This window comes from Rhinatrema bivittatum, chromosome 2 (genome assembly GCF_901001135.1).
Source record: "Rhinatrema bivittatum chromosome 2, aRhiBiv1.1, whole genome shotgun sequence".
Taxonomy (NCBI): domain Eukaryota; kingdom Metazoa; phylum Chordata; class Amphibia; order Gymnophiona; family Rhinatrematidae; genus Rhinatrema; species Rhinatrema bivittatum.
The window spans coordinates 427,546,220-427,571,010 of record NC_042616.1 but is presented as its reverse complement, the minus strand read 5'-3'; the positions used below and the strand labels follow the sequence as shown (position 1 = coordinate 427,571,010).

Sequence of the window (24,791 nt, the reverse complement as noted above, 5' to 3'; positions counted from 1 at the left end):
TACCTCCTCTCCTGAACCCCATGGATCCAGAGGTGTCTATTCCAACCAGACAGCTTTTGGGGTGTGCACAGGTTGCTATACTCAGTGCCGCTGCCACTGTGCCCTCCCTCCTGCATTCTTACATAGGATGTCTGCAAGCAGGAGGAAACAGGCTTCTATCTGTGATGGCAGGTAAAGGATCAGCCTGCAAGGAGGAGGAGGAGAGACAAGAAAGAGGGGGGATGCTTCTGGGCAGGAAAGGAGAGAGAAAGGAAGATGAAACTAGGGAGAGAGGGATGTTGGGCACTTTAGGCAGGGAGAAAGAGCAGGGCAGAGGGGATACCGATGCTAGACAGGGTGATGGAAATATTGGGAGTGAGAAATAGGTATACTGTGCCAGAGCCACTGCCAGAGGAGGAAGTCCTGTGCCCAAGCTACCACCAGGTGGGGATAGGGGACACAAATTTCAGTTGTCACACATAGTACCAGTTAGTCTAGAGCTGGTCCTGGATGAAACCAGATTCCAGAGCAAAGGGTTCATTCACTTTGAATACAGCTACATTATTCTTCGTTTTCACTGCTTATTAGGTGAGAGTCATTTTATGGTCAAAGAGACAATTACTTTGGTCAACAGAAAAAAAAAAACCTAAAAACAGTGCGATTTATCAATCAATTGCCTTTCTATTGAACAAGAAATAAAGTGTATTTTGCTGACTGATCACAGCTGTAAGGCCTATAGTACCTTGGACCATGTTCCTGTTCCTAACTCCATGTTTTCATTGAGGAGATACAGCAGCTTCTGTAACTTCTGACCATCATACTGAAAGTGATCCCCAAATGTCATGGAGGCTATCACTTTGCTGACAGAGTCATGTAGTAGGTAACGTGCATCAAAGGGCTGACCTGAAGATACATAGTCCAAGAATAAATAGGATAAGGTGCTATCAAAATCCATTAATTACAACACTACTGGACTTGGATTCTCGGAGAGAGTCTGAATCAGGTCCAATTGTTTACCTCCCATCGCATCCTATTACAATTTGAAACAAAAATTCATTTACATATATTGTGAACATTCTATGAATACACTACTCAAAATGAGTTACAAGATCAATCATAAAATATTGTTATAAAATAAGACAAAATAAGCATAGTGCATGTAATGCCCCCCCCCCCACCAAGCAAAGACATGTGGCGACTCCCTGGTCGGCCACTAGATGGCCCTAGATCCCTGACCATTAGAAATCTACAGCTTAGTAGAAGGGACACCATTCTTATACAGCCCATCCTCTTGAGGCTGGCTGTGATTTGAGATCTCAGTCTACTTGGGATGTGGGGGCCAGGCCAGGAGCAGGTGTGGCCATTTTGATTAAGCAAAGGAGTGAGGAGCTATTTTTGGTTTCCCTTGTGTGAGTGAGGCCTATTCACCTCACTCTGAATATTTTTAATCGCTGAGGAGTTTCCAAGTAATGCACACCCTGCCTATGAAGACCTGCCTTCTTTTAGACAGACTGTATTGAGATTTTTAGCTATTATTATGAGAGTGACTGGTGTGATCCCTGCACCCTTTTGGGTAAGGACAGTGCCCCCGATCCAGAGGTCAGGGAGCTGAAGATCTATGAGCCACCCTTCTAATCCAGAGAAGGAGCAAGATCAGTGACAGCATCACCCCAGCCAGAGAGACATTGGCAGTGAAAAAGGTTCCCCCCTTTTTTTTTTTTGTTTGTGAGGGCATTTTGCTCCACCCCTCCTCACAGGGAAGCTGGACTGGTGTAGCCAGTTTCCTGTTTTTATCAGATTTTCCCCTCAGACATCACATGCATCAGGAGTTCAGGAAGAAGGAGTAAGATCCGGGGACCCTCAACAGGGTCTCCACCCCAAGGGACCAGGACACAGGCGCTGGGTGCAAGAGACTAAACTCTGAACTCAGGAAGGATTTCTCCAGGATACAGGGGATTCTCAACAAGTGGGATTTCCCTAGCCACTGGGACAGTTTATGCACTGAAAGAAGTGGTAAACGCCATCCCAGGAACCTGAGTCACAGGGCGCATGCCCAGAGAATGAGAAACACCTGTAAGAAATAGCTGTAATCTCACATATTTGGATTGATTTTTGGACACTGATATTACTTTTGATAATCAGAAAATTTAATTTGAACACCCACAATTGTGTCCAGCCTGTCTGTCCCTACAGCAAGCACCATAGAATAGAAAGAGATAAATATTGAAATACTCTCACTCACACCACCACCTGGGCCAAAAAGGTTAAGCTTTTCCCTCATAGAAAGAACCTACACCTGGGGACTGGTCAGAACTGGGGAGGTGGTAAAAGAAGATAGCCTAAGAGAAATTCTTGTGTGTCTTCTGGAAACCGGATAATCCATGAAGAAAGGGTTACAGGCAGATAACCAGGACTGGTTTAAACTAGTGTCATCGAGCAACCTTAAACTTAGTCTATGTACGTCTTTTCCCTAGGATTAAAAAGATGGTTGAATGGATCTGCACAGGACACACTGAGCCACTCGGTCTCCACTTTCACAAGGATATTATCTGCTGATAATGTGTGAAAGTAGGTTGTATTCTTGGCAAACCTAAGGAGATGAAAAGGATAGGTTTTCCTGGCTCTCATTCCATCCTGAGAGCTGGCAGGGAATTTTTCTATACCAAGAAACATGGCTAAAGCAAGAAGTTACCAATTCAGCCTAGAACATATGAGCCACAAAGCCAGTGAAAGGAAAGGATTCTCTATGCTGGTAATTGATTAAAAGCTGCTGGCTGAGACACTTCTAGTCACTTCCATAATTTCGCTTTTAGTTTTAGAAATTGATTGAAATACCGAGCAGATGCATTGCTTGAGACTCTGGTTAAACCCTTTGAACCCATTGTCCCTGAATTCAGGGACGGCCTAATATCAATATCACCTGTTATCCCGGTAAACTGGTATAATCACATACTGATTTATTCTGTTCCCATGTAATACTGGTACAGGAGTCCTATGGGCAGCAAAGATTACTAATATTAAAAATAGCACCATTGACAAAAATTATTGGTTTTCCTGAGGAGCTTAGGGTTGACGGGTTTATCGCCATAGGAACCTAGGGTTCAAAGGGTTAATGGAATCTGCATCAGTCACCCTTTTGGACACTGAAAGGACTTTTTTTTTTTTTTAATCACCTTTTCCTTCTCATCTTCAAACCCAACTTCCAACATGGAATGTGGGAGTGGTTCTCTGTGAAACTTCTCCCTGGCCAGAGGACTGGCAGGGCACCTTCCCTCTGGGCTTTATCCTCAGCACCGCTCTTTGATCAGAAGGGTCTGCCACGATAGTGACAGCGACCTTCCCTCCCTCCACAGACCTGACTGCACCCACCTCCATGGGGCTCCTAGACAGACGGGGGATCGGAACCTGGATCTCTCTGCACCACTGCGCATGGTTTATAGATACTTTTTAATACAAAATCACGTTAACATGGATCCACGGTCCCAGGGACCACATCTCCCAGAGAAACCTGGAATGTCTGGATTCACCTTCTTTAGCCTCGAACATGGAGCATAAATATTTAGCTTCCTCCATGACTCTCTCTTCCAGCGTCTTCTTCCCCAGTCCGAAGTCCCGTAGCGTAGACATCGAGAACCTCCTCAGATCCTTCCAAGCATGACCATATTTCATCATCACCAATCCTGTGTAATTTAAACAGAGAACATAACAAGCAGGGGTGCAAAAACATTTAGAAATCTTGGCTGCCAATCTATAGTTTTAGGAGGCTAGAAACGAATATTTTTCCTTCTAATGTAATTTTAGATTTTAGAGTTTGCTTTCTAGTTGTTGATTTTTTTTTTTTAATTTTACTCTTTTTGTCAGTTTTACTTGAGGGGTTTGTTTTTCTGCCCCTTTTCCTCACTATCATGCTTCCCCATCCCCCCAGCCTTTTTCCTCTCTCAGCTTCTCATATTGTACCCCATTCCAGTCTCCCAGCCCCCAGTGTAATATCTGTGTAACCTGATGACAGGGCTGCCTTGTACCATAGTAGCATCTCCTCTGTACATCCGGCAACAGGAGCTGCACACCAGGCCCCAACCATTGAATTTTGTTTGATCGCTAAATGGAAAACTGCAGAGAGGATGAGTTGCCTTCCTGTAGCACCGCAATGGGTTTAGTTCACCAGAATTTGCTAACTGGGACCAGAAATCTTCTGGGACGCCCAAGGGAAGACTTAGCACAAACTCAATGTCCATACTGTTTAGCTTGGCTCCAAAAAAATTTGAATTTATTGTAAAGTCCACATAGAACAATATTGACAGCTATAATCCTCCAATGCAGGTCTCAATAGCAAAAATGGAGGAACACACAATTAAATTGACGCAGAGTCAGTTATAGTCTTAACGGCTCAAAACTCCCTTTCTCCAAAGAGTTACAGATCAGTTGTTAAATCCTTTTTAATGCCAGGGTTCCAGACCAATAGCATTCCAGCATAAAGCTAAAATACAAATTCTTCAACTTCTCTGCCGTAGGCCACCCCAGGTAGAAGAGTTCTTCTCTTCCTTGAAGAAAGTTTAACTTCTGGATGGCACAACAGTGGTCTAGAACATTTAACATTCAAACAAATTGTCTCCTCTAGGTATCCTGTGCTAGGAGCCCAACACCTCAATTCCTTCTCTTCCACTCGCTCTCCTCTGCTTCTTCTCAGTGCTGGTGGGAGTACTTTTATGCCCTTTTCTCAAACACATCTCCTTTGGGGGAATGCCACCTCCCACTATCACCCGATACTAGCTGCAACTTTAGGGATCCTTTCCAAACCCCTCCTACACATGAAAGACCTTGTACAGCACATTGGACACAGAACTCTCTATCCTTTTAGTGAACCTTCCAAAGAGCAGGAACTCCCCTGAAATCTTTTATAGTGACCCAGTGTTATGGAAGTCTCAGTTTAGTGGACCCTTGGGCTGACCTGCAGGAGACTGGGAAAGATGGTCAATGTCTCTAGTATGTGGCAGGCCGGGAGGCAGATGTTCAGGCAGGACGTAGATGCTCTTCACCCTGGAAGCTGGAACTCCCCCGGAAGAAACCCATAGGAGCCCAACTGCTGGGACTTAGGCGGCTTCACCCTTGGAAGCCGAAGCCCCCCCCAGGAGGAGCCCGTAGGGGCCCGACCGCTGGGACTTAGGCGGGTTGTTGATCAGGACTGGGAACTGGAACCAAACTAAGACAGTAGACCAATATTGTAACGGGACTTGGGATCTGGAACCAGGCAGGAACTGTAGCAGGACTCGGGTACTGGAACCAGGCAGGAACTGTAGCAGGCAAGCAGGAACCAAGCAGGTAAGCAGGAACGGAGCGAATAGCAAGGCAGGTCACTCCGGGGCACAATGCAACAGGGAACCGGGAGGTAAACCCGTTGCAAGGCCAAGACAGAGTCCGTGGCCAGCCCATCAAGGCCGCGGCGTCTGACGTCAGGAATTGGGCGGAGTCACCACTGGCGGGAAAAGGCCCAGAAAAGCGCCCAAGTGGCGCGCGCGCCCAGAAGCAGGGCGTCCATGGGAAGCTTCATGGCGGCGTGGCCCCCGCGGGGACGCCGCCAGACAGGCCGCAAACCGCAGGTCCAGGAGCACGGAGATAAGGGTCTGGTCGTGGCACTCGCGGCCAGAACCGCAACACCCAGGATTACAGAACCATCAGATCTTAATCCACCATTTACAAGAATGTGGCATCTGACACAATCTTAGCCTAGTTCTGCTCTTATCTCAGTGCTAACAATAGATCTGAATTGGCTCATCTGCTTCATTATGGCATAATATTAATACTCGTGTACCTCAGGGTTCTTCACTCTCCACCACTTTATTCAATATATATGCGGCTCCCATATAAAACTACTTTCCTGTCTGGGTGTTCGCTGATGACAGCCAGTGCCTTTTTCCCAGTTTCCTCCAATTGGTCAGAATTAGCCCAGACGGATTTTCTATGTTTGTCATCAGTTAAAGCATAGTTGACTCACAATAAACAGCCTGAATTTGGATAAAACAGATTAGGATTTTGGAAAGTATCCCATCATTAAATAAGCCATAACTTTATGGTTGAGGATCAGATTCCTTTAGTCCCTCAAGTGCAAAAAAAACCCCAAAACACTTCACTATCATCATTGTTTCAAGTCTTTTTATGCAACCACAAGCTAATGCTATGACAAAAGCAACCTTTTTCAAAAATCAAACTTCGTAAGTATCTCAGACCCCTTTTAGAGGCAAATCACTTCAGGACAGTACTCCAAGCCTTAACACTTACTGGGGCTTGGATTACTACAATGCATTATAGCGCAGAATCCCTGTTTCAAAACTAAGACCACTACAGATTGCTCAGAATAGCGCAGCTTGTACGCTAATAGGCCTCATTATGAGGCAATATATTACATCAGTATTATGTAATCTTCACTAGTTTTCAATTTGCTGACATGTAAAATACAAAGTCACCACCATAATTCATAAGTTACTTGAAAACCACAAACTGACAGATTAGCACTCTATTAAAAATATATGTCCCATCTAGAGTCCTGCACTCATCTCAAATTAGACTTCTTGTTGTATATTTACTGAAATCTGCATGTCTCTCTGAAATGAAGGAACATCTTTTCAGTCACCTGTGTTACCCTGTGGATCTCCCTACCAGAATCCCTTAGGATTACCTCTTACACAAAAAAGTTTTAAGAAACTATTAAAAATTCATTTTTTTTTCAGCTGATTGGATTCTTAACCAATCTTAATCTGTCCAGTCCACTACCTTACATCATGCTTTTAGACCATAAGAACATAAGAAATTGCCATGCTGGATCAGACCAAGGGTCCATCAAGTTCAGCATCCTGTTTTCCAACAGTGGCCAAACCACAAGAACCTGGCAAGTGCCCAAACACTAAGAAGATCCCATGCTACTGATACCAGTAATAATAGAGGCCATTCCCTAAGTCAATGGACTTCGCCTCCAAGAACTTATCCAAACTTTTTTTAAACCCAGCTACACTAACTGCACTAACCACAACCTCTGGCAATTGTGCGTTGAGTGAAAAAGAATTTTCTCCGATTAGCCTTAAATGTCCTACTTATTAACTTCATGGAGTGCCGCCCCCTAGTCCTTTTATTATGCAAAAGTGTAAATAACAGATTCACATCTACTTGTTTAAGACCTCTCATGATTTTAAAGACCTCTATCATATCCCCCTTCAGCCGTCTCTTATTCAAGCTGAACAGCCCTAACCTCTTCAGCCTTTCCTCTTAGGAGAGCAGTTCCATCCACTTTATCATTTTGGTCGCCCTTCTCTGTACCTTCTGCAGTGCAACTATATCTTTTTTGAGATGCAGTGACCAGAACTTTACACGGTATTCAAGGTGTGGCCTCACCATGGAGTGATACAGAGGCATTGAGACATTTTCTGTTTTATTCACCATTCCCTTCCTAATAATTCCTAACATTGTTTGCTTTTTTGACTGCTGCAGCACACTGAGCTGACGATTTCAATGCATTATCCACAGTATGATGCCCAGATCTTTTTCCTGGGTAGTAGCTCCTAATATGGAACCTAACATCGTATAACTACAGCAAGGGTTATTTTTCCCTATATGCAGCACCTTGCACTTGTCCACAATAAATTCCATTCTGCCATTTGGATGCCCAAATTTCCAGTCTCACAAGGTCCTCCTGCAATATTTCACAATCCACTTGTGATTTAACTACTCTGAATAATTTTGTATCTGCAAATTTGATACCCTCACTCGTCTCATTCTTTTCCAGATCATTTATATATATATTGAAATGCACCGGTCCAAGTACAGATCCCTGAGGCACTCCTGTTTACCCTTTTCCACTGAGAAAATTGACCATTTAATCCTACTCTCTGTTTCCTGTCTTTTAATCAGTTTGTAATCCACGAAAGGATATCGCCTCCTATCCCATGACTTTTTAGTTTACTTAGAAGCCTCTCATGAGGGACTTTGTCAAATGCCTTCTGAAAATCTAAATACACTATATCTACTTGCAGTGAATGTATTTTTATGTCTGTTGAGGTATGCATTTTATCTTGATCTGTTTTAGTCACTATTTATTATATATATTTTATTGTAAACCGCTTGAATCTTTGACTAGGTGGTATAATAACTATTTTAAACAAGTAAATGTCTACCTGGATAATAACTGTTTATGGACTTTCCCTTTAGAAATTTGTCTAACTTTCATTTGGACTCCACTATGTTTGTTATGCTCAGGCTTGTGGACCCTTGGGCCGACGGGAGGATGGAATACCTTGGGGGGAAGACCCGAAGGTTCTCCAGTCGGGTGGCGAGGCAGGAACCGAAGATGTGACTGGTGGACCCTCGACACTGTAGGCAGGCGTGACGGTGGAAGCGGACGAAGAGTCGTGACGTCAAGGAATGGAAGTGTGTCTTCACCACTGGAGGTCCGCGGTCCCCCCGGGAGGAGACTGTAGGGACCCGGACTGCTGGGACTTGGGTGGACCTTTGAGAGATCAAGCAGCTAACGTACCGTGCAAGGGCTGACTGGAGCTTCACCCCTGGAAGCCCGCGGTTCCCCCAGGAGGAGCCCGTAGGGCCCTGGGCCGCTGGGACTTAGGTGGGCCTTTGGAGGCGATGATCAGAAGGAAGTCCGAGGTCGAGAGCCAGAGGGTCGTCGCTCACCAGTCCGGGGTCACGCACCAAAGGATCACCACTTGCCAGTCCGAAGTCAATACCAGGAATCACCGTTAGCCAGTCCGAGGTCAATACCAGGAATCACCGCTGGCCGATCTGAAGTCAGAAACCAGGATACCAAGAACTGGAACAAGGAATCAAGACACTGGAACTCACCGAAGCAAGCAAACTCAGACAGTGCTCACAGGAGACGTTGCCAAGTCAAGGAATGGTCAGAGGAAGTCTCCTTTTATACTTCCTCTGACCCTGTGGATAGAAATCAGCTGTATCCAATTAAAGGGACGAGGTCCCTTTAAGTCTAGTGAAGAGGCGCAGCCTCGCACCTAAGGATGGCGGTGGCCATCTTGAATCCGGGCCGCGGAGGAGAGCAGTGGCAGCCGCGAGGGAGGAGCAGGGATGGCTCTGGTCCCGGCGGCCAGCCCGGAGACTCGCGTCGCCGCGTGGAGGTGCCGGGCCCGGCGTAGGGCAGTCGGCCCCGCCGTGGTCGGTGGACGAGGTAGGGGACCGCGCCCGTGGCCGGCCACGGAACACAATGTTAGTTGCTTTGACCACGTCCTCTGGCAACAGATTCCATAACTTGATTATGCGCTGAGTGAAAAAATGCTTCTTACAATTGGTTTTAAATCTTCTGGTTGTTAGAAGAACCTTCAGGTCTTCCTAGTGCTGTTTGAAAGGGCAAAAAAACATTTCTGATTTACCCGTTCCACCCAACTCATGATTTTATAAGTCTCAATCATATCCTCTCTCAGTTGTTTCTTTTTCAAGCTGAAGAGCCCTAATCTGTTTAGCCTTTCTCCATAAGGGAGGTTTTCCATCCCCTTTATCATTTTTGTTGCCCTTCACTGTACCTTTTCCATGTCTGCTATGTCTTTTTTGAGATGGGGAGACAAGAAGTGCACACAATACTCAAGGTGTGGTTGCACCATGGATGTATACAAAGGCATTATGATTTTCTCAGTTGTGTTCTTTATCCCTTTCCAAATAATTCCTAACATTCTATTTGCCTTTTGACCGCTGCCACACAGGCCAAAGATTTCTAGGTATTGTCCACAAGGAGTCAGAAGTCCTTTCCCTGGGTGGTGACTCCTAACACAACCCAGCATTGTGTACCTGTAGTTGGCATTATTTTTCCCTATGTGCATTACTTTGCACTTGTCCACATTAAATTGCATCTACCATTTAGCACCTCAGTATCCTAGTCTCAAGGCTCTTCTGCAGTTCAATAATCCGCTGCCATTTTAACAACGCAAAACAATTTTGTGTCATCTGCAAATGTTGTCACTTCACTCATTGCTTTCTCCAGATCATTTCTGAATATGCCAAACAGCATAGGTCCCAATACAGACCTCTGGGACATGCCACTTTCTCCATTTGGAAAACTATTTAATCCTACCCTGTGTTTGTTGTCTTTTATCCATCCAGTTCCCAATCCACAACAGGACACTGCCTACAATCCTACGATCTTCCAATTTCAGGAAGAGTCTCATGAGGCACTTTGTCAAATGCCTTTTGAAAATACATATACATACACTTTATCAAACTGCTCACCTTTGTCCGCATATTTCTTTACATTCTCAAAAAAATCTAGTAATTTGTTAAGACAAGATTTACCTTTGTAAAAACCACGTTGGCTCTTCCCCAATAAACCATGTTTATGTGGTCAGTAATTTTGCTTTTAAGAATAGCTTTGACCATTTTGCCTGGCAGGGACATCAGACTCACTGTGTTATGGAGTCTCAGTTTAATGAACCCTTGGGCCGACCTGCAGGAGACTGGGAAAGATATTCAAAGTCTCTGGGGCACCACAGGCCGGGAGGCAGATGTTCAGGCAGGACGTAGAGGAGCAATTCACCCAAGTGGCGTGCGCCTAGAAGCAGGGCGTCCATGGGAGGCTTCGCAGCGGCACGGCCCTCGCGGGAACGCCGAACCAGCCGCGAACTAGGCCACGAGAAGCGGGAACAGGTCCAGGAACACGGAGGTAAGGGACTGGTTGCGGTACTCGCGGCCAGAACAGTAACACACTAGGCTATAGTTTCCTGGATCACCCCTTGACCCCTTTTTAAAAACTGGCATCACAATGGCCACCCTCCAGTCTTCTGGTTCCATGCTTGTTTTAAATGACAGGTTGCTAATCACTAGAAACAGATGTGAAATTTCATTTTTTTAGCTTCTTCATTTTCTGCTTGCTAATACTGCACCACACCGTCTGATAACTGGATTCCAGATAATCGTCCACTACAACATCAGAAATACTGTTCCCATTGGTAAGCACCAGGTCCAGTATTGCCCCCACCTATATGGGTTCCATTACCAGTTGGCAGAACAGTTCTCCTGGCAAATAACCCAGGACATCCCTGTTTCTAGAAGATACTGCAGCTGGGATGTCCCAAACACCACCAAACAGATTGAAATCCCCTAGCAACAGCACCTCCCCTTTCACAGCAATTTTGTGGAAACCCTCCATTCAATCTATTTATATATGCTCCATTCCCTCTTTCCAGAGTAAACCACAGTGTCTCCTCCTTACCTTGTAAGCCCTGCAATTCTGTTGCTTTAATATTTTATATCTAGCGCCATTCCTCCTCCCTTCCTTCCTACTCGGTCCCTTCTGAATAGATTGCAGTCCACTATAACTATGTCCCCAGTCATGTTTTCGATGTACCACATTTCCGTGACAACCAATACATCCAAGTCAGCCTCTTCCATGACTGCCTATAGATCTAGGATTTTATTTCCCATACTATGAGCCTTAGTGTACAGAGATTTCCAGATGTTGTCCTTTTTCACATTTTTATAAGAGTGTTTAATGTTTTACTTACCTGAGGACTTTCACTTACTTTAGGGCTTTCTTTGCCTATCGCCAATGATCCTTAATTGAAATTACAGGGTTCAGAATGGTTAATATGGGCAATTATGAGGTTCTGGTACAGTTCTGTATTATCCCTGCTCACAGCATGAAGGGCTGCTGCCCTGACTCTATTGGCCAGTGCCCTGCAGAGAACAAGTGGAGCAGCAAAAAGCTACTCTGCCCCCTAAAACCAGACTCCTCTCCTGTCATTTCCCAGGGGCTGACGCAGAAAAAGATGCCGGTATTGAATACCATTAAGTACAGTCAGAAAAAAAGGCCCTGCATGAGTCCCACAAATTTTTACTTCTGCTGGGTAGGCCTGACTTATTATCTTGCATGCGGCATTAAAGGAAATGGCATTATGTAAGAAATGCTGGCAGGGGCAGATTGGCCAATCAGAGGATCGGGCTTCCCCCGGTGGGCCGGTCGCTCCCATCACATGATTTTTTTTTTTTTAAACTTCCCGGCCAAAGACAAGAAGAGGGTCTGCTGGCACTGCAGCCCGAAGAGAAACCTGTGGGCAGGGCCGGTGGAAGCACTAGGCCAGGGCCTGGGGCGCCACGAGCAGTGGTATCCCGAGGGGAGCCAATGCCCCCGGGTGCAGGGAGGCTCATGCGATGCAGCATCAGGCAGATGGGCAGGGCCGTGGTGAGGCTCACATCACCACGGCCCGAAGAAAAGATCACGTTTAAACGCGCTGATGCTCCTCCTCCTTCCTGCCCGTGCGGCCCCGGAAGTAAACGTTGCACGAAGCCGCGTGGGCAGGAAGGAGGAAGAGCATCAGCGCGTGCAGAAGAGGAGCAGCGCGGCCCGAGAAGAGGAAGAGGCCCGGTAGCAGGACCGCTGCAGAGCCCATCCTGCGGTGATCCGCGAAGAGGAGGCCCAGAGGTGAGAGAGGCTGAGGGCCCATAGAGTGTGTGTATAAGATGAGCTGAGAGATTGTGTGTGGGAGTGAGGACCTGAATGTTTGCAGAGACAGCATGTGAGAGCCTCTGTGTGTGTATGAGAGACAGCATGTGAGAGTGAGAGCCTGTGCTTAGCAAGACAGCATGAAGGAGTGAGAGAGCCTGGGTATGTGAGACTCAGACAGCATGTGCCAGTGAGAGACTGTGTATGAATGATTGTATGAGAGAGAACATGTGAGAGAGTGAGAGCCTATGTGTGTGTGAGAGAAAGCATGTGAGAATGAGAACCTGACTGAGGGAAGAAGTTGGAGAGAAAAGAAATAGAAAAAAAAAACAATATAAAAGGAATTGGCAAAAAAAATAAGGGAAGGTGGAAAAAAAAAGCCTGTGACCAACCAATTAGAAAACTAAGATCAGACAGCAAAAGTAAAAAAAAAAAATTACTTTTTACTGATTGGCACATGTAATCTTTGGGAATGTACAAGAGTAGCACTTTCTTTATGCGGATCTCACAATGTACAAGATCAGCATGGAGAAAGTGGAAGCCCACAGGGCCTGCACAAAGGAGACAGCAGAATGGGCTTCAGTGTCAGTAGCAGCAATCGGCACCTCCCCAATGGTGACTGTCACTGTGGCAGCAGAGGAATGAGAGAGATTCCAAGGTTGCTGGCAAAAGAGAGGGGGGGTCTGCCTTTAGTGTGTGCATGTGTATGAATGGGAGTCTGCCTGGGGGTGTATGTGTGTGAATGCATGGGTGCCTGCCTGGGAGTCAGTGTGTGTGTGTGTGTGTGTGAGAATGACTGGGAGCTTGCCTGGGTGTGTGTGTGTATGTGAGGGAGCCAGTGAGTGTGAGAGCATGAGTGTGTATGAGAAAATCCAAGGGAGTAAGAGTTTGTGTGTGAGGGGGAGAGAGTGTCTTAGAGCCTGAGAGTGTGTCAGTGTCAGTGAGAGCGAGAGGTTATGGTGGATATAAGAGCATGAATGTGTATGTATGTGACAGTGTATGTGAGAGAGAATGGACATGTGAGAATGTGTGAGAGAGAGAGGATAACCTCCTAATCCTCAACAATATCAGGGTGCCTGGAAATCAAGAGCTCCCACTGAAGGGGACAGCAGGGGCTTTTTAAAATCCTTATTAGTTTTAATTATTGAATATTATTTGATGTCTGCTCTTTTTGAAATATTTTATTGGTGTTATATACAAATTTTTGAAAATTTCCCTGAGATAAATTACTGGAGGTTCTATTCATCAGTTTTGAAATATATATTTAGTATGATTTTCCTATTGTGATGTTTTATAGTTCTTGATTTTATTGTTTGAGGTTTTATGAGGAATGATGGTATTTTCTGTTTTTCCATTGCTGCATTACATACAGTCTAACTTGTGATTTCCAGTTCAGTTTGTCTGTGCATTTCTGTGTATATTTTATAGTCCCTTTATTCTGTATTTGGTGACTCACCAAATTGTATGTGTAATTGGGTACCCATGGGCCAGTATGAAGAAAAATCCCCCGGGCCACTATTTTCCCACAATCCACCCCTGCTGGAGATGGTGTAGATTTACAGGGTGCCTAAATAATTTGGGATAGTTTTGACAACTGAACTTGAGGCCTTATTGCCGAATTGCATGGTGTATAACAGGTTAGAAATGGGAGTACACTGGTTAAAAGCAGATCATCTCCAAATGTCAGACCTTGTATTACCCATTATATAAGCTTCTCAATTTTAGATCATTAGAAGAAGCCTAGCTGTACGGAGAGACTGTATTCTGTGAACTGTGCATGTGGATACTTGCCTTGAACATATCCAAGTTTTTCATGGAAGGCCACTGGTGGGCGGTCAGCAATGTCTTCAGATTTGACAACCAGTGCTTCCTTCATTACTTCAAACCCATTCAGTACTATCAAGTTGAGCCAACCCAGCTGGAGACTGAAGATATTCCCAAACTTTTTACTCATCTGCAGAGAGAGAGTGATAAGAATTGCACTGGTCACTGTTTTAGCAGCAAGATTGTAAGTAGTCAGAGGATGATTGGGTTTGAAGAGAAAGAGGTGATGTCATAAAAAATGTAATTCCAGAAACAATTATAGCCAAGGAGAGACCTCCGGGTCAGTGTATGAGTATTAGGTGCCCTAGGCAAACCATCAGCCTTGCACCCCCCTACTCCACCCCCGCCACACACAATATATACAATTAACGTTTGAAAATTAATATTGTGCCTTAGTATGAATACATATTCTACATTTGTACTACCAGATTTAGAGTCTCTAATGAATAACAATAGGAAATTTAAAAAACAGTGCACAAAGGAGGTAATTTTCAACAGAGATACATATGTAAATAACATACTACTGTAGCAATTCTCAAAAGCCATTTATGCAAGTAAAGGAAAATTTGTTCTTACTTGGTAATCTTCGTTCCTGTAATACCACAGATCAGGCCAGACCAGTGGGTTAGCACTCCCACCAGCAGATGGAATCAGAGAGCAAAACTTCCAGGCTCTGGTATTCCAAGCGTGCCACCTGCAGCTCATCGGTATTTATCTAATTTATTTATTTATTTATTTAAGGGTTTTTATATACCGCAGTACGTAAAGAAATACATCACCGCGGTTTACATTTAACAATAACTTAGCAACAGGCTTTACATTGACATTATTAATAGGTATTAAATAAACTAAATTCCATATAACAGTTTTGACGGAAAACAGGCTGAACAGACTGTGGACCATCCAATAAAGTATAACATACAATTAAAATATTGATGTAACTATTAAACCTAATTCCCGAAACAAGGGCGAACAGGAAAAAAACTCCCTCAAGGATCCGAAACAAATGACCCCAATACCTGAAAATCAGGTTTGAACCATGGTTCATAACAAAAACCAAAATATTATAGAATCATTCTGATAGATTCCTTACATACAGTAGCTAACCGTTAGTTAAATCAGTCTTTCGGCAGTAGCACCCGGGTGGGATCCTGGACTGATCTGTGGTATTACAGGAACGAAAATTAGCAGGCAAGAACCAATTTTCCTCTCTTGTACATAACCCAGATCAGTGGGATGTACCAAAGCCACATTACACTGGGCGGGAACCAGAAAGACCTGCTCGCAAGATGCTCTCCTCAAAAAGCACTTGGTCCGGATCCCTGACATCCAGACGATAATGCCTTGTGAAGGTATGCAGGGAAGACCAGACTGCAGCTCTACAAATCTCAGGTGACAACAAATACACTCCGCCCAAAAAGCCGCTTCTGCTCTCGTCAAGTGAGCTTTCAAACCAGTCGGGACAGGGCGACCCTTCCCGTTGTAAGCCAAGCAAATTGCTTCCTTCAGCCAGCGAGCCAAAGATGCCTTAGATGCATTTAATCCCTTCTTTGGACCTCCGAAGAGCACAAAAAGGTGATCTGATTTTCAAAGAGTTAGTGACCTTCAAATACCAAAGGAGAACCCTGCGGACATATAACAGATGAAGATCTCTTCACATAGTGGGGTCACAAGCCCAATCAGGGAATCCGGGTAACTCCACGGACTGATTAACATGAAAGGCAGACACCACTTTCGGCAAAAAGGAAGAGACCGTGCTCAGGGACACCCTATTAGCCGAAATGCGAAGGAAGGGATCCCTACAGGAAAGAACCTGCAATTCTGAAATACGCCTCACAGAACAGATGGCCACCAAGAACACAGGTGAGGTCCTTTAAGGAAGCGTGTCCCATGTTGCATCGGAGGTGGACCCTTGGGCCAAGGTGGGGTTGACACAACCCGTAGGTAAGGACCTACGAGTCCCCACCGCCAGCAGGTGGAGTAGGCTGAAGCTAGAGGCCCCTGGAGCTTCACCTATACCAGCCCTTGTTCCCCTCAGGTTGAGCCTTTGGGTGCCGGGGCCAGTAGGACTTAGGTGGGCCTCGAAGTCAGTGAGTAACGAGAAGTGGTTCAGCCCAGAGACAGCAGCCGGTAGATGGCATAGTCCTACCCTGGACTGGATTCGGTTCAGGAATTCAGGTGCCAAAGGAACAAGTAACTGGAGGCGCTCAAGCAAAGGAAGGCCTAAGCCTTGTAAGTCCATGTCCAGAGGATAGGCAAGAGGAGGCGTCACTGACAGGCTAGGATCAGAGTCGGCAGCAAGTGGAAGTCATGGCAAGCAATGTAAAACTCTGTACACGAAAGATCTGTAGCGTAGTCAATCAAGGCAGTGGTCAGGGCACGGAGAAGGCAGGCGTAGTCAAGCATAGCTGAGGTCCGGGGTTGGAGATAAGCTGAAGAGTAGTCAAACAAAGCAGAGTCAAAATCCAAAGAGGCAGTCCAACACATTGATGAGACAGGAACCAGAAACCACAGGAATCAGGAACACTAAGTAGAGAGGATTCTCTATCAGCAACAAGTACGAGGAAACCTGTTGCAAAGGCAACGCTATGGAGTGAGGCCTGAGCTTTTAACGCTGAAGAGTCTGACGTCAGCATCTGGGGCTGCGGCCAGGTTCCCAAGGCCCCTTTAAAAGAACTAGTGATGCGAGTGCGCCTAGGGAGGGGCGCGGCACCGATGGCGGCATCTCTCCACAGGCCATGCGGAGTGGCCCGACTAGCAAGGACATCTTGGCTGGCAACACTGGGGACCATGGCAGGGCAGGAGGCACCGGAGGCAACCCAAGGTCGGAGTTGGCAGCCCACTGCCACCAGCGAAGAGGAACCAGGAACTGGAGCCTGCATGAGAACGTGAGATGGCCGCGCCACAGGTCTGCTGCGGGCGGCATGCATAACATCCCAGAGGCTCAAAAGGGGGGGGGGATCACGGGCCGTGGAGGAAAGGCATACAGGAGGACTCCTGTTCGCCACTTGTGGACTAGGGCATCTACTCTTACCACCCCGATTTCCTTCTTTCGGCTGAAGAACTGGTCTGTCTTGACGTTGACAAGGTTCACCATGAGGTCCAGTTGGGGAACTCCCCCATTGGGCACAAATGTGATTCCAACCCTCCCAGGATAGTTCCCACTCCCTGGGATCCAGCTGTTAACGACTGAGGAATTCCGCCTGCACGTTGTCCACGCCTGCCACATGAGAGGCTGTGATGCCTTCCAGCAGAAGCTCGGCCCAAACGAAGACTTGGTGTGCTTTCTGTGCCATGGCCGGACTCCTGGTTCCTTCCTGGTGATTGAGATATGCCACCATGGTGGCATTGTCCAAGAAGACTCAAACCATTCTCCCCTGCACCAGGGACTGGAATGCCAACAACGCTTTACGGACTGCCCTTGTCTCTAGGCGATTGATAGACCACGACTGTTTGGGTAAGGACTAGGTTCCCTGCGCCGCATGACCGAGACACACTGCTCCCCAGCCTTGAAGGCTCACATCCGTTGTCACGATCACCCAATCCGGGACTTCGAGGGGCAACCCCTTCTGTAAGTTGTCTTCCGACAGCCACCATTGCAGGCTGGACCTGATTCGCTGCGACAAAGGCAGGGGCAACTGGTATTGCTCTGACACTGGGTCCCACCACAACAGTAGATCTCTCTGCAATGGTCTCAGGTGAGCAAAGGCCTAAGGCACCAATTCCAACAAAGCCATGAACCCCAGAACTTGTAGGTAATCCCACACTCTGGGGATTGGAAGCTATAAACAAAAGACACACTTGTTGCTGTAATTTGTACATCCTGTCGTTCATGAGAAATACCCTGCCCTGGAGGGTGTTGAAATGAGCTCCCAAATACTCCAGACACTGTGACGGAGTCAGATGACTTTTCGCTTTGTTGATTACCCCAGCCTAGGGACTGGAGACAATGGATCACACGAAGAACTATCCACTCGCCTTCCTCTTCCGACTTGGCTAGAATCAGCCAATTGTCAAGCTAAGGATGGACCATTATCCATTCCTTCCGGAGGGTCGCTGCCACCACGACCATCACCAGTCCGAACAGCAACACCCGGAACTGAAAATGCTGACACAGGATCTTGAATCATAGGAATCTCTGGTGAGCGCTGCGAAACGGGATGTGTAGATAAGCCTCGGAGAGATCCAAGGAGGCAAGGAACTCTCCCTTTCGAACCGCTGCAATGACTGTTTGAAGTGTTTTCATTCAAAAACGTGGCACCTTCAAGCAGTGATTCACCTTCTATAGGTCCAGGATGGGTCGTAAAGTGCCCTCCTTTTTGGGAACCACGAAATAAATGGAGTACCATCCCCTCCCCCATTCCTCGGATGGCACGGGGATGATCGCCTTCAGGGCCAGAAACCTTTGTAAAGTATCTTCTACCGCTACTCATTTGTTGCAGGAAACATCGCGATTCTACAAAGGCTGGCATGAGAGGCCGAGAAAATTTAAGGCGTAATCTTTTTACCACCTCCAACACCCAGCGATCGGAGGTGATCCTGGCCCACTCTTTGTAAAATTGGACAACCTGTCCCCGATCATCACGTCCGAGGAGTGGGTGGGCCTGATTTCATTGGGCAGGCTTCCCAGTTCCGGTTCCCTGACTGAAACCACCTCTAGCAGGATGACTGGAGCCCGAAAGGACTGTGTACGGGAAGAGGTCTGTCTGGAACCACAGTGAAACAATCCTCCCCGACCTGCTTTTTCGGAAATCGCAAAAAACAGGATAGAGGACCGAATGATTTCCTGTAGGGCTTTCTAACTTCCAGCAGTTTAGTACCCTTGGAATCCCCCAGAGATTTCATCAACTGATCCAAATCCTCTCCAAACAGCAAGTTCCATCAAAAAGGCAGACTGCACAGTTGCGACTTGGACAAAGCACCCTCTGCCCAATTGCGGAGCCATAGGAGTTGCCAAGCCACCATGAAGGAAGACCATAGTCAGGGCCACCAAACGCACCAAGTCATATAAAGCATTCGTCACATATGCTACCGCCGCCTCCAGACGAGCCGCCTGAGAAGCTGACAGAGTCCCAGAAGACGATGGGTCCTGCGGTTTTTGAATCCAACATAAATACGCTCTTTGCATCATGCTGGCACACACCACCGCCCGAAGTCCTAAGGAGGAGACCTCGAACACCCGCTTCAGATGCAGCTCCAGCTTGCGGTCCTGCACATCTGAGAGCAGCCGCTCCCACCACTGGAATGGTTGTCTTCTTGGTCACCGCTAACACAGCTGCATCCACCTTAGGTGCCCTGAGGCTTTCTAAATGTTCCTCCATTAGCGGTTAGAGTTTTTGCATCGCCCGGCTGACCTTAAGCACCGCCTTCGGGGATTCCCACTCCCAGCTAATGAGCTTTTGAATCTTCTTCGGGATGGGAAAAGCACTAGGTGGACCCCGGAGACTGACCAGGATTGGGTTCACTCCCTCGCTGTCGGAATCGTCCAGCGAGAGTCTCACCCCCAATTCCTCAAGCACCTGGGGAATAAAGGGGCGCAATTCATCTCTCTTAAACAGCCGGACTATGCAGGGGTCGTCCCCCTCTGCACTAGGTTCTACTGGATCCTGATTGTCATTGCCCGCATCTATGTCTGGAGGCACCTCACACTGATCTGCAGCAGTGTCCCTCGAGGGGGGAGTGGAGTCGTTCCCCTGCTGGTTGACTGCACCAGCTAGATCCTCCCGAGCCAAAGTTGCCCGGGATGGACGACCATCAGTTCGCACATGGGGATGCTTGGGAACTCCCACGCTCCCATCCTGGGCTCTGCGCTTCGCGAGCTTCCGAGCCAGAAATGCTTCATGCATGAGCAGCACAAATTCAAGTGAAAATGCCCCCAGTCCCATCTCGTCACTACTAGAATCAGTGTCAGTGACTCTCGATTCTTCCGGTCTCGGAGCCGCGCAGTGGGGGTTTGGCACCTTCCTTCAGACCCAGCTGCCGAGCCTGACCTGCGTGCAGACATTTTAGGTTTGGTCTTCTTGTCTGAGGCCCCTTCCCCACCCAGTGCACAGTGACAGGGGGTCTAAATAAGCTGACCATATCCCACAAGTCTTACAGGGTTCCACCAGAGGAGTTTCTGCCATGTTCCTCCTGCAAAAAGGGGCATATAACTCCCCCCCCCAGAAGAAAACAGGTGCTGCCACCCAGCCCTGGTGACTCCCACCAAAAAGGCCGTGAAAATCAGCCCCAGGAACGCCGGGGAGCCACGTGGGAGGTCCAAAAAGAAAAAGCAAAATGGCCACCGCGGTAAAAATAGCTCCGTAGCCGGCGGTAAAAATGAGGCAGGGAGCTTAAAAACGTCCTCAGAGGGTCTTACCAGGGCTGAAAACCTCCCCCCTCCCCTTCAGGGGTCTGCCTGGCTCTGCACCACCAGGCAGACTGATTTACCCCGGGAGCTGCAGTGAACAGGGAACTTGGAGCTGGTGTTTTTTTTTTACACAAAAACTTCTAGTAACAGAAAAAAATAAAGCCTAAGCTAAGCATAATAGAAAAAAAATCCCCAAAGGGGCTATTTCCCTGTACCAGAGACAATGAGGGGGAGCCTTCGGGTCGCTGAGGGAACCAGTCCCCTGGCTATCAGGGGACCCAGAACCACATGGGCTAGCACCGCCAGGGGTAACCAACCCCCCATTCGCCCAGCTCTATCTGAGGGATGGCCCAGACACTGAACCTAGCACCTCAGGGAGCAAGAAAAATCCGTCTCACACAGAGCTGCAGGTATACATGACCACCATGGAGTCAGAGAAATACTGATGAGCTGCAGGTGGCACACTTGGGATACCAGTGCCTTGAAGCTTTTCTCTCTGACTCCATCTGCTGGTAGGAGTACATAACCCACTGGGGTGGACTGATCTGGGTATGTACAGGAAAGTGCACTTACACAAGTATATCCTATAGACAATTCAAGGCTATATATTGTAGTAATTTTCAAAAGCCCATTTACATATATAAAACCCAGTTTCAAGTGTTTAGGTGTGTAAATGCTTTTAAAAATCAGGTCCAAAAATATTCAAAGTACAGTTTTCTGAGCTAAAATGATCACTTATTTTAACAAGTATATTATAGTGACATACACTGCTATGTTTTCAACCAAAATAATTACTGGAAACCCTGCAAAAAAAAAAAAAAATCAGAATGTATGCATCCTGAAAACAGGACCAACTCCCAAGGCTTGTACATTAATAGCCGTACCTGGGAAAAGGTAACATTGCAAATATTACATCAAGTCCTAGAATCCAATTCACCTCCTAATGAGAAAATAGAAAAAGCCAGAGTGCTATAGATCCCTACACAGAACCTACACACTAACAGAACACAACATATCGGTCACATGAACAACAGACATATCCTCACCAAATACGGAACACCACAAATTAAAAATGTGCAGACAAACACAAGATGCCAGATATTGCATACAGTGTAACATAAATAGAAAGAAAAATGCAGGAGGAAGTGACATCACAGACCAAGATGGTCATGTAGGTCGAGAGCTCTGACAAGATGCGCTAATAAAAACAGAAAATAAGTGTTTTGGTGCTTCAGTTCTGCTAAATTGAATGTTTGTGAAGCTGAAAGCACACATAAGATGTCTACCAGAAGAAAAAATGGCAGCGATCAAAAGTTTCTTTGAAACTAGTCAGACACATGGCAGGAGAACAGTGGCCCTGCTCCATGGAGGTGGGTCCTCCTCATGCTCAGAGACGGGGGAGGGGGGCGACAAGAAAAATATTACACGAGCAGAACTCTGTGGTTGGTTTAGAGACCTAAAAAAATTAAAAAAAAATATATATATATATATCCACAGTTAAAAGTGAGATGCTGGACACTGTAGCTGAACTGAGGAGCGAGGTGACTGATATCGGGGGCAGAGTTGAGGAGCAGGCTGTACATATAATGGAGACCCAGAAGTGTGTTAAGGAGCTGGACACAAAGCATCCAGGTTTAAGTGATAAGGTCAAGGATCGAGAATAGCTTGAAATGCAACAATGTCCGACTTAGGGGGCAACCTGACTCCAACGAATAAGTGGACTGTGCAGAGGTAGTACCAAACAATTTGTGCAGCTTTGCTCCGCAACAGGAATAGCAACTTGAATAGAAAGGGCATTCAGGGTTTAGGTCCATGGTGCCAGAACCTGCCAGGAGGTAATGTATGCATTAAAGATTTCCCAGTAAAGGAGAAGGTTAGGGCTAAAGCGAGGGCTCTGGGTGTTTTTTCCTAGGAATTCTTTGCCAATTTATCAGCTATTGCACGTAGGCAGAGAAGAGAGTTCAAAGACATTGCCAGCATGCTTAAGAGAATAAAACTTACGTTATAAACGGATGTTTCCCTTTGGCCTCAGTTTTAATGTTTAAGTGGCAAGGACTACAAGGTGAAAATGTTTGATAAGTCCAGTAATGCACTCCAGAAGGCTGGATTACAAGAGGACCCAGCTGAGGAGCAAGAAGTGGCGATGAACTCGCCTATACATCAGGAGTTTTCCAAGTGGCAGTGAATGCCAATGTCAAACAAGCAGGGAGTCAGAGCAGAACTGAGTCAGACAGAGAACAGAGGTGTTTGCTATACGGAAGTGATGGCAGAGACTGTTTAGTTTAAAGTCTGGGGTGACTATTTTCTTTGGGTTTGTTTTGCTTTGCTGTGGAACAACTGCCAACACATCAGATTGGACACTGTAGTCCAGTGGTTCTCAACCTTTGTTCTGCCGCGACACACCTGACCGATGGTTCTCATATGGGTGACACACTGAACATGTGACTGTCATGGGGCAAAATGTAAATATACATTCTGCATCCTCAGGAACCCCCTCGACCCCCAAAAATGGGTGCAAAGCAGAACTAGGGCATTACCCGTACAACTCACCATACAAAAAAAAAGTTATTCTAGTTCTGATGACATTTATTTATTTATTTATTTAAATAATTTATATACCGGAGGTTCCTGTATAATATACATATCACCCCGGTTCACAAAGAACAGTAACTATCGCTACAAATAGCGGTTTACATAGAACAGAATAAAAAAGAAGTTTTACATTGAACAAAAACATCTCAGTAAATGCAAAACAAACTCTCTTTACTGGCAGGCACAAAACCCCTCCTTATGAAAAAGACAGTAATTTACCACTACAAATATTAACCAGGCCCTAAACTCTAATATACCTCCTATTAGGAAAACAGAACAAGCCAAGTTGCTATAGATAGATACCCACTTAGAAACAATTGTAAAACTATACTAATAAAATGTTACAAAACAGCTGATGAACAGAACATCCAACAATTAAAAATTCATAAAAATGATTAAACATTGTCCAAACATCAATAAAATATTTCAAAACAGCAGACACATCACATAACACCCAATAATTAAAATGGCAGTCAATCAAGAAAAATAAACTTAAAAAGCTGCCTTTACTTACCCTCTCCAGCAACTCTCCTACTCCTTTCCCTTGAAGGCCAATAGCACTTACCAGAAGCAGCAGTGGCTGCTGAAGCTCTGTCCTGAAGGTCCTCTTCCTTAGGGCCCACAACCTGTCTCTCTCACACACAGAAACACATCACCTCTGATCAGTCTCTCTCTCAATCACACACATGCTCTGTCACTTACATAGAAGTTGTCAATCGCACAAAAATGCTCTTGCTCCCATTCTACCACACACATACACACACAAAGCTGCCACTCATGCACCCATTCTACCACACACACACACAAAGCTGCCACTCATGCACCCATTCTACCACACACACAAAGCTCACATGGAGCCTCTTCTCATTGTTTGGCCCAAAAAGCCTGGCCTCCGCTTATCAGCCGCCGCTGGCCTGACCTCCGGCGGCTTGCATTGTCTCTCCAACCGCCGCTGGCCTGGCCTCTGGCAGTACTCAGGGTCTCTCCGCTCTTCACCCCACCAGCCTGGCTTCTGGAGGTGGCGCACAGGTCACTCTTCAGCCGGCGGTGATGGCGCGCAGCATCTCCATTCTTCAGCCCTGCCGGCCTGGCCTCCGGCGGTGGCGTGCAACGTCTTTCCAGTCTTCAGCTGGCGGCGCACAGGTCTCTCCAGTCTTCAGCCGGCGGTGGCCCGCAGTGTTGCTCCATTCTTCGGCCCTGCCAGCCTGGCCTCCGGCGGTGGTGTGCAGCGTTTCTCCACTCTAATCCCGCCCCTGGGGAGAAGGGAAGCACAAGCGGGGCAGTGGGACACGCCGCGACACACCGGTTGAGAACCGCTGCTGTAGTCCATTTAACTTTGGAGAGATATGCAACCGGGGAATCATTTCTGCATAGGGTTATTTGCTCAGAAAGGGAGAGGGCAAAATAATGAAGGGGAGTTTGATGGGGTTGGAGGGGGAAGGAAGAGAAAGATGGGGAGTTCTGCAGTTTTAGGGGTAGTGGTAGGGGGGAGGAGCTGCGGTTTGCCAGGAGGGTGGAAGGTGGATTGGGGTAGAATAGGGGTAAAGAGTAAGAATAGGAGAAGAGGGAGGCGATGTATCAGAAGTGGGAGCATGTGGGAAATTC

The 24,791-nt window shown here is 46.6% G+C and overlaps 1 protein-coding gene across 1 annotated transcript in view; it reads right to left on the bottom strand.

Moving 5' to 3' along the window:
* Positions 1-24,791, bottom strand: part of LOC115084890 (cytochrome P450 2D17-like) — a 59,380-nt gene that overhangs the window by 24,675 nt on the left and 9,914 nt on the right. Inside the window, exons 2-4 of the mRNA XM_029590279.1 lie at positions 14,213-14,375; positions 3,507-3,659; positions 722-882 (exon numbers count right to left, since the gene is read on the bottom strand). Coding sequence (XP_029446139.1) covers positions 722-882; positions 3,507-3,659; positions 14,213-14,375 — 477 coding nt within the window. The remainder of the gene's footprint in view (positions 1-721; positions 883-3,506; positions 3,660-14,212; positions 14,376-24,791) is intronic.